The sequence below is a fragment of the Macaca nemestrina genome, chromosome 12 (genome assembly GCF_043159975.1).
Source record: "Macaca nemestrina isolate mMacNem1 chromosome 12, mMacNem.hap1, whole genome shotgun sequence".
NCBI lineage: Eukaryota > Metazoa > Chordata > Mammalia > Primates > Cercopithecidae > Macaca > Macaca nemestrina.
In genome coordinates, this window is record NC_092136.1 from 69,239,642 (window position 1) to 69,250,681 (window position 11,040).

At 36.2% G+C, this 11,040-nt stretch overlaps 1 protein-coding gene across 1 annotated transcript; it reads left to right on the forward strand.

Moving 5' to 3' along the window:
• The first annotated feature begins 7,417 nt into the window (after positions 1-7,417).
• Positions 7,418-8,368, forward strand: LOC105468626 (olfactory receptor 52Z1P-like). Its single transcript, XM_011718823.3, is given in 1 exon segment — positions 7,418-8,368. A coding segment is annotated over 1 exon segment (951 nt).
• Positions 8,369-11,040: the final 2,672 nt, after the last annotated feature.

The following is an 11,040-nucleotide window of genomic DNA, read 5'->3' on the forward strand; positions in this document are numbered from 1 at the left end:
CAGTGAGATGAACCTAGTACCTAAGTTGATAATGCAGAAATCACCTGTCTTCTGTGTCACTCGTGCTGGGAGCTGGAGACTGGAGCTGTTCCTATTCGGCCATCTTGCTCCGTCTCCCGGTACCAATTTTCTGTATTGGTCCATTTTCATATTGCTATAAGGAAATACCTGAGACTGGGTAAGTTGTGAGGAAGAGAGGTTTAATTGTCTCACAGTTCTAAAGGCTGTACAGGAAGCATGGCAACATCTGCTCAGCTTCTAGGGAGGCCTCAGGAAACTTATAATCATGGCAGAGAGCAAAACTGGAGTAGGTGTCCTCACATGACTGGAGCAGGAAGAAGAGCGGGGGAGGTACTAAACAACCAGATCTCATGAGAACTCACTCACTATACATACCGAAAGGGATGGTATTAAGCTATTTATGATAACTCTGTGATCCAATCACTTCCCACCAGGCCCCACCTTCAAAACTAGGGATTACAATCGAACAGATTAGGGTGGAGACACAGATCCAAACCATATCAGGCATGCATTACTCTTGTAATTAAACACAATTCAACAAAATATATAAAATGTAAGCAAAACACAACAACAAAACAAAGAATTAAACTTTGTTTCTTTAACACAAGTAGTCACATTGGCTTCTATACAAGTTTATCTCTGCAGGACACACATATTATGATGTATTAGAAGGAAGACAAATGTCATCAAGCCTTAAGGCAGATCCTGATGTATCCTTCCTTAAGGAAAAGTACCTAATAACCTTACACTAGCTAAACTAAGAGATAATATATTAGTGATTCTTCCCAGATAAAGATAGTCTCTAAAGTAGTTCACAAACTCCACCTGGAAAGAAGAGTGGCTATTGCTCAAGCTATTCTTCAATGTGGCATGGAAAAAAAACTTTGAAAAAGTTACAAGGCTCCACAAACACTGATTCCAACCACCAAGAAACTCCACAGCAGGGATATCCAATCTTTCAGCTTCCCTCGGCCACACATAAAATACACTAACACTAATGACAGCTGATGAGCCAAAAAAAAAAAAAAAATCACAAAATGTTCCATAAAATCTCATAATGTTTTAAGAAAGTTGTGTTGGACAGCATTCAAACCCCGGGCCACAGGTTGGACAGGCTTTCTCTATAGCCTACAAAAAAGGAAGAAATAAATTAATATTTCTGCTCTGTTTTCTGGCACCAACTCTCAGCTTTACTAACTCACAAATGAGAAGAAACCAGGCGTCTAATTATGCCAAATTACTTGTTCAAAGAAAGGACCATCTGGAATTCTTCTCTTGGATTTCCTCCACTCATGTCCTATGGTAAGATGAAAGCTTTCATTTAATTGTATCTTTTTCATTTTTTGGTTGAAGCACTAGCATCCAGGACACTCATTTACCTGTAGAACAATTATCTAGACTCAATTAGAAGTATCTTACATATTGAAGCAGAGTTAGAGCTAAAATCTCAAGCAACCAACATCCTTAATTTACAGAAATTAAATCGGTAGCCAAAGCCATTTTTTACTGCTATTTTGGTTAACAGGGCCACAATCATTTATCCATTTTCTTGAAATCCATAGAAATTTAAAAACTGAATCTTTTAAGAGCACAATCTGTTCTAAAGTGATGGCAATTTCTCACATGAACTTATGTGAGAATTTTTAAAATCTTTATTTATTGTACATAATACATGTTCCCTGCAAAAATACCTAGGTATATTAGATAATCATATAGATATATGATTATTAAGGGCATACCAAGACTCCAATGATATTGTTATTTGATATCAAGAACATGATTAGGTAACTTTTATAAAAACTGGAAAATTATTTTTCTAAAGCATGTGGCTCAAAGACTGTCAAACTCTATAAGAAAACTAAACATATTAGGTCAAGCCCGGTGGCTCACACCTGTAATCCCAGCACTTTGGGAGGCCGAAGTGGGCGGATCACGAGGTCAGGAGATCGAGACCATCCTGGCTAATACAGTGAAACCCCATCTCTTCTAAAAATACAAAAAATTAGCCAGGTGTGGTGGCGGGCACCTGTAGTCCCAGCTACTTGGGAGGCTGAGGCAGGAGAATGGCGTGAACCCGGGAGGTGGAGCTTGCAGTGAGTCTCAGGTATTTCCTTATAGCAATAGGAGAATGGAAAATACAGAAAATTGGTACTAAGAGTGGGGTACTACTGTGCTGAGATCGCGCCACTGCACTCCAGCCTGGGTGACTGAGCGAGACTCCATCTCAAAAAAGTAAAAAACAAACAAACAAAAAAACTAAGCACATTAAAGGTTATGGATAACGATTATTTCATCTGCATAGAATATTGCTGGAGGTGTGTTTTAAAGTAGTAATGTGGTACTTGTATGACAGTAGTAGTAGTTTGGATCCCTGACCTCTTGCTTATTATATGTATCAGAAATCATTATTTACTGAAAACTTTTGCTCAAAAAAAAATTCTTAAAACTTTAGAGTATCCAAATTTAAAAATATTATAATAAGTTATCAGTAGACCTCGTGGATTCCATTCTTTGTTTCTGGTCACTACCAGGCAGCCAGATGCAGACACCAATTCCTATTGTCCCCTAAATTCTCCTTGTGCTTTATTCATCTCTTTTTCTCTAATATCCTTTGATTCTTTTAATTTGTTTTCCAAGGATAGGAGGGAAGATAAGTACTATCCTTTTTTTTTTTTTTTTTTTTTTTTTTGAGACGGAGTCTCCCTCTGTCATCCAGGCTGGAGTGCAGTGGCACAATCTCGGCTCACTGCAAGCTCTGCCTCTTGGGTTCACACCATTTTCCTGCCTCAGCCTCCCAAGTAGCTGGGACTACTGGTGGCCACCACCACACCTGGCTAATTTTATGTATTTTTAGAAGAGACAGGGTTTCACTGTGTTAGCCAGGATGGTCTCGATCTCCTGACCTCGTGATCCACCTGCCTTGGCCTCCCAAAGTGCTGGGATTACAAACATGAGCCAGGGCGCCCATCCAGTACTATCCTTTTTTTTTTTTTTTTTTTAATATCTGAAAAAGCAAGACGAAGCCATCCAATTTACTCTCACTATGGTTTTAAGACCTTTGAATGGAAAGCACTTTAAATGCATGTGGTAATTCTTATGTCTCCTTCCATATAACACTCATGCTTATGTAATAAAACATGACCTCTCTCAGCCAGTGAGAACTAAGATGTCTAGATGACCGACTGGAGGACCTGGGCACTTGCCTAGCATCCAGTCAAGATGATCCAGTCAGGGTCAGATGATGTCAAACATCATATTTATAGGGATGTTTTATTATCTTTTTTTTTTTTTAACTAAGTTTTACTAATGTAGGTTAAAAAAACTTTTAGGGGTTCCTTGCAAAATATCAGAAAATCACAGATATTTGGAAGGCTCCACTTGAGAGAAGTTAATAAGAAAACATCTCTCTCCATAAATCTGGTTTATCTGTGTGAAACCAGTTTTTAATTCCACGAATATCATGGTATTTGTTTCTATCTTTTTATCTTCATCTGTATTCCTCATTAAAGTATACTTCAAGGGAATGGGATCTCTACAGTAGCCAATATAATTTACTGGCCCTTCTGATTCTGACCCATTTACCATGTGACCAAGAAAAAACAGGGAAAGCAATAGAGCCTTAAAAATTAAAGGGAAATAAAATGAGAGAATTAACTTTTAGGCGCCATCTAAGATGTGTAAAGTCCTTTTCCCACATGTCTCTTTGGCAACCTATATTTGCTAATGGTTCATTGGGAACCATATATGACAGAGACGAAAGATCTGGACAAGTAGATGTATGTGTTAACTTAGGTGACAGAGAGTGCTGGCTGAAGAAAAAAATGCCCAAATTATAATGGAACAGAATGCAGTATGCTTCTCCCTGTGGGCTATGTACCAGAACCAGCTCCGTGTCATCTCCTTCCGTGGGAGGAGTAAAATTCAGTCCTCTGGAGCTGAAAACCTTGGCCCAAGAGATGCTTTGAAAGAAGTATAAATGGTTCCAGGTTTCCTATCATGTTTGGATATCTCTTTGCTTTTATTTTGTCTCCTCTCAACCTGCTAAATATCTTCAGGATTCTAGAAAATACAAGTAAGTAAACTGAGTTAAGATCAATGAAAACATGTAGAAAATGACACCAGAAAAAAAAAAGTCAAGAAGCTGCAGAAGCTGATCATTCTTCCAACAACTTAACCATCTCACATTTTCCTTGATTTTTGACCCATGGAGTACTGGACTTGGCTTTAGCTGGAGTTGACTTGCAATTGTAGTATTTTTTGTGTCCTTGTATTAAGTGAGTCATTTTCAAAAAGAGTAGTTTATTTTTCTCTTAGAATATGTTTATATAATGCTCATTTTCTTTGATATGCAGATTTGAATGTTGTATAAAGACTCAATGAATTTATATTGTAGTAGTTAAAACAAGGTTCAGTAATAAAAAATTTTAGTAGTTTAATGTGTGTGTGTGTGTGTGTGTGTGCGTATGCCTTGTTCTGTAGTTAATTGACTATTATGCATCAGGTAATAGCCTAGGCACAGATTAAGAAGTTGGTACTCCAAAATTTTTAACTCTCTTCCCTGAGTAACAAAGATATTATCCTGGTGATGGAGCAAAAATAAAACTCCATTTCAAAATTCATGTGTCCATCACCATGTTGAACTATTTGCACCTCATCAAAGTAAATGACAGATTCGGGGTGAAGATTACCAACTGATATCATGTACCCAGTGTAAGAAATTTATTCCTGGTATTTATGGATACCCTAAATCAATTAAATCTCAGTTTGATGGATAATACGCCTGAAGTCCCAAAAGCTAAACTTATTCAAGTTGACAATAATTTTGGTCTTAATTGCTACAATTTTGTTAGTACCCTGATGTCATCTATTGTTGGGATAGAGAGATGAATGACTTATGTAGCTACCATCCTAAAACACTGACTTCAGAAATGACTTACGTTTTAAATTTATGTTTATTTTTAGGTATTTTACAAGCAAGAGAACTAAAGTTCAAATTAAATGATGTTTCCAGGGTCCAAGAGTCAGAATAAGATTTAGCAAGTATTTAAATACAATTACATATGTCCTTAGAGCTATACTGTTCCAATTACACCACACTGTCTTTGCTCTGTGGATACATTCATGAGTCAGTCAGAATATGCTGTCAGAAATATCCTAGAATAATGCTACAAAGAACCCAGGCCTATAATCTGGGTAATCACATGTGACAATGTTATAGGAAAAACAAACAAACAAATATTAAAAAACCATTGATATCACAAAAGATTACCAGAAAAAAATTTAAAGGCCTGAAAAGTCTGTTTTCTTTCCTTCTTATCTTCATTCTGTATTTTTTTTTCCTCTTAGATTCTTCTCTCCCATCCCTAATGTCCAGATGAAGGCCCAGTCACTGTAACCCTCCCTTCTATAACTACACTTCACTCACATGCATGACTCTGGCCTAAAACTGTGTCAGGAATTCTTCAAAATTAATCTTTTCTGTCTCTGAAACATCAAGAGTTTATTTAAAATATTCTAACAAGGTGAGATACATATTAAATAGTAAAACAATTAGTTTATGTAAATAAAATGGATCCACAGAGTTAAATAACTTCAAATTTTATCTTAATATTTTTAAAGAACCTTATGCTAACTTAAAGCAAGGCTAAATTGGTCAACTGTGTGAATATTTTATATTCTAAACTGTAACTCAAAAAATGGGGTCCAAATATTTCCATCATATAAAATTTGAGACCAGAATATTCAGCACTTAACAAAAAACAAAAGTAAAGGTAGTAGACTATGCTATACAAAGAATAGTATATTGAACTGTAATGGAATCAAGAGATGTAGGAGCAGTCATTTCTTAAGCTCCTGTGCCACCTCAAAAAAACAAGAAATTTAGCCAGCTTTTATTTGAGAAAGGGGACTGATAGAGTATAGAAGCCACCTGTCATTTGCATATTATCATCTATGTTTATACCCATGCATCTATCTATGTATCTATCTATCTATCTAATCTGTCTCCTTTAATCTATCTATCTACCTATCTAATTTTTCTGTGTATATGTCACCTACCCTGGTGTTTTATCTTCTAATCTTCCTTTTCATCCAATATTAAATTTGCTTCTATCCACATTTTTTGGAACTAGTAATTGGTAATAACTAGTAATTTATTAAAGTAATATAGACTCCTGTTTCATAATATGAATACATTAAATTACTTGCTGCTGTGGTGGTACTTAGAAATACAACATGTATTGTCTCATTATCAATCAGTGACTGAAGTGGGAAGAAATGAAATATTTTATTCTTTATCATCTATGAGGCATATACAGTTTTGTTTTTTTGTTTTTTTGTTTTTTTTTGAGAGGGAGTCTTGCTCTGTGGAGTGCAGGCTGGAGTGCAGTTGTGTAATTTCTGCTCACTGAAACCTCCACCTCCCAGGTTCAAGCAATTCTCCTGCCTCAGCCTCCTGAGTAGCTGGGATTAAAAGTGCACGCCACTACGCCAGGCTAATTTTTGTATTTTTAGTAGACACAGGGTTTCACTGTTTTGGTCAAGCTGGTCTCGAACTCCTGACCTTGTGATCTACCTGCCTCGGCCTCCCAAAGTGCTGGGATTACAGGCATGAACCACCGTGCCCAGCAGGCATATACATTTAAAAACCCAGCTCAGTTTGGCATTGCAAATAGCTAAAGTTTATAATGTCTTATCTTATATTTTTGAGGAATAGATTAATTGGCAGAACAATTTAATTGGCTGTGTGTCTTCAATGGCTAGCATACGGCTTAACAATAAGTTAACGCCAATAAATGTAGAAGAAGGCATATAAGCTATATTGCTTGAAATCTATTTTGTCAGACTTATTCCCTCCCATTTCTGTAAGCAGTACAACTCCATTTCTTAACTCTCTATTTTCCTTAGGGATATGATAAAAAATTTGATGCTGTGTTTTGTATCTAGTTTTATCTTGATAGGCAGCATTGGATGGTAGTAAAGATCAAAGTTTTCAGATTTACCCTGCCTTACTTTAAATCCAATAGGGCCTAGGGTAAGAGGCTGAAAGTCTGTGGGTTTTTTTACATCTGTAGAAATAATAGTATTTATATAAAGGTAATTTAAAGGGGTTTTCAATAGGTTATTGTGAAGATTTAATAAGTTAATATTTGTAAGGTAGTATAACACATATTAAGCAGTTATTAAATAATATCTATTCTTTTTTAAGGTATAAAAAATTATTTGGTAGGACTTAAATATTAGGTTTATTAACCCATTTTACTCTCCATTCTCAGAGAAGAAAACATTGAAAAGAAAAAAAATCTGATCAGACCTCATTCAGCCTAAGGTGGTGCTTCTATATCCTCAACCTTGTGGTCTTTCATTAATGGCACTAGGCCTGGAATAAACTGTACACATGGCTCCTTTCTTTCATAATCACACTAATCCCCAGGATGTGTGGTATGTCCTAATGGAAATCCCAGGGCTGGAAGGCTTGCATACCTGGATCTCCATCCCTTTTTCTTTTGTGTACACTGTGGCTGTTGCAGGCAATATCCTCTTGATCTTCCTGATCATGACTGAGCACAGTCTCCATGAGCCCATGTATCTCTTCCTATCCATGCTGGCCTCAGCAGACTTCCTGCTCTCCACCGCTGCAGCCCCTAAGATGCTGGCTATCCACTCTACGGATATATCCTTTGGTAGCTCTGTGTCTCAGATGTTCTTCATACATTTCATCTTTGTGGCAGAATCTCCTATTCTCCTGGCAATGGCATTTGACCTCTATGTGGCCATCTGTTACCCACTGAGATACACCACCATTTTAACCTCGTCAACCATCAGGAAGATTGGCATAGCAACTGTGGTCAGGAGCTTTTTCATCTGCTGTCCGTTCGTCTTCCTGGTATACTGACTTACATATTGTGGGAGAAACATCATTCCTCATTCCTACTGTGAGCACATGGGCATTGCCAGTTTGGCATATGGCAGTATCAATGTCAACATCATTTATGGCCTCACTGTGGCCCTACTCTCTACAGGACTGGATATAGTGCTTATCATTATATCCTATGTAATGATCCTTTACGCAGTGTTTCAGATACCTTCCTGGGCTGCCAGGTTCAAGGCCCTTAGTACGTGTGGCTCTCATATCTGTGTCACACTTACGTTCTATGCCCCAGCATTCTTTTCATTTCTTGCCCATCGCTTTGGAGGTAAAACCATCCCTCACCACATTCACATTCTAGTGGCCAATCTCTATGTGTTGGTGCCCCCTATGCTAAACCCCATCATTTATGGGGTGAAAACCAAACAAATTAAAGATCGAGTGATTTTGCTTTTCTCTCCTATCAGTGTATGCTGTTAAAATTTAAAAGTCTGTTTTAGGGAATGGAAATAAATACAATCCATAGAAAACCTCAAACACACTTAAAAGGTTGGTGTCTATCAAAATGCCCACTGCATTTTGCTAAGGCACTCAAAGATCAAAGATATTGAAAAAAAATACTTTAAAATAATGAAATTCTCAATTTTTTTCAGACATACTATTTTCAGGAATTTTAACTTAAAAATACATAAAGATAATTGAGAACAGAGAAGTATATTTTAGGGTTTAATCCAGATTGACTTTTCCTACATAGAGCTAAGAAGTGGGGTTTCAATTCAGTCACCGCACTTTTTACAGTCAGTCTGAAATTCTGATGAAATGTACAACACTCCCACTGTCCTCTGCAGAGACTTGAACCAATAACATGAAGCCATAATATTATAGTTATTTATGTCAACATCTATTACTTAAGTTAAAATGTTATCCTTAAAATATTTTCCAACTCACTGACATCTCACAAAGTCTATTGTATGGAATAGACACATAATACATATGTATTCAATGAGTGCATAATAGTGAATTAAAGCAAATAATAACCAATATTAAATTAACACATATGGGAATATAAATTGGTACAGCAATTATGAAGGACAGTATGGAGATTTCTCAAAAATTTAAAGTAGGACTAACACATGATCCAGCAATATCACTCCTAGGTAAAAGAGGAAATTAGTATGTCAAAGATATATCAGTACTCCCATGTTTATTATAGCACTATTCACAAATGCTATGATTTGAAATCAACCTACGTATTTGTCAACAGATAAATGGATAAAGAAAAAAATATATATACACACACACACACAATGGAATATTATTCAACCATAAAAAGAATGAAATATTATCAATTACAGTAACACAAATGGTACTGAAAGCAATTATGTTAAGTGAAATAAGCCAAGCACAGAAAGAAAAATATCACATTTTCTAACTCATGTGTGGAAGCTGAAAACGTGGAGCTTATGAAGACAAAGAGTAGACTGGTAGTTACCAGAGGCTGGAAGGAAGAGAAGAAGGAGAAATGAAGCGGAAAAAAAAAACTCCCACTCTCTCTCTCTCTCTTTCTCTGTGTGTGTGTGTGTGCATATGTGTGTATATGTGTGTGTGTGTATATATATATAAATGTGTATATGTATGTGTATATATATAAATTTGTATATCTATGTATGTATGTATTACCACTGAACTGTACACTTACCAATGGTAAAGATGGGCTGGGCATGGTGGCCCATGCCTGTAATCTCAGCACTTTGGGAGGCCAAGGCAGGTAGATTACGAAGTCAGTAGTTTGAGACCAGCCTGACCAACATGGTGAAACCCTGTTTCTACTAAAAATACAAAAACTTAGCCAGGCGTGGTGGAAGGCGCCTGTAATCCCAGCTACTCGGGAGGCTTGGGCAGGAGAATCGCTTGAACCTGGAGGGCGGAGGTTGCAGTGAGCCAAGATCGTACCACTGTACTCCAGCCTGGATGACAGAGTGAGACTCTGCCTCAAGGAAAAAAAAAAAAAGTAAAGATGGTCAATTACATATGTATATTTTACCTTAATAAAAATAAATTTAAAAAATATTCAGTAGACTAGCTAAAAAAATCTAGAGATAGGTATTGATTCATATGTAAAAGTCTTCCAATATTTACAAGTAAAATGAAAAAAAAAACCCTTGAATTAAGTGTAGAACTCACTGACAGTGTTTCAAAGGATTGACATATGAACTAAAATTTGGACAGTACATGCTGTTCCTACGTACTTGGAACACAGGGAGAAAATCTGGGATGGAAATATTGCTATAGGAGTTAGCACATGAAGGTGATAACTAAATTATTTGGAGTAGATGGAGTCACTAGCACATATGAATAGTTTTAGAATGAAATGACCCAGGATAGAATTTTGGAGAGCCCCCAAGTTTAAATAAAATCAGTATAAGAGAAGAGGAAGAAATCAAATGGTATACTAGTCTAAATTGTTTCTTAGTGACAAAAGAATAACCTGAATATTAGATTAGCTCCTATATGCTCTCTAAATCAATTTCATCCAACATGCAGCAGTACCATTGTTTTATGCTCCTTCACAGAGGAAATTCTGGAAAAAGCACATAGGGTTCCTTGCCTTTTCATCTGTATTCCTTATTCTCCTAGAAATTCACTATAAATATTCTCCACCATTAATATGCTTCCTAAATTTGCCAATGTCTAAACATTATATCAAGTGTCTCTTAGCTACATTCAAGAAAGCCTAGAAACCAGGTGTAAAATGTCAAGGAGAATAGCGTCATATGCATAAGTCTTGCTTGGAATTTATCAGATACTTATGTGATAAATGAAATTTTAATGCATAATCCCATTTTACTAATAATGTAAAGGTAAGATTATTTATAATTTTTTTCATTTCATTCAGACTATATAACATTATCTCCCTCATATATAGTAGGAATATAATGACTGTTTTTTGAAAGAAAAAGAAGGAAGAAAGAGAGAAAAGAGAAAATGGATACAAGTTAACTCAAATGTTCAACAAGCTGCTTCCAGCTTTAAATTTGTAGGACTTAGAAATGTCCATTATAATTTGTCACTATAAGAATGTTACATAATTTACTAAAAGATAAAAAAAACTTCAATAAAATAAAATGGGAAGAATGAGACTGAAGAAGACT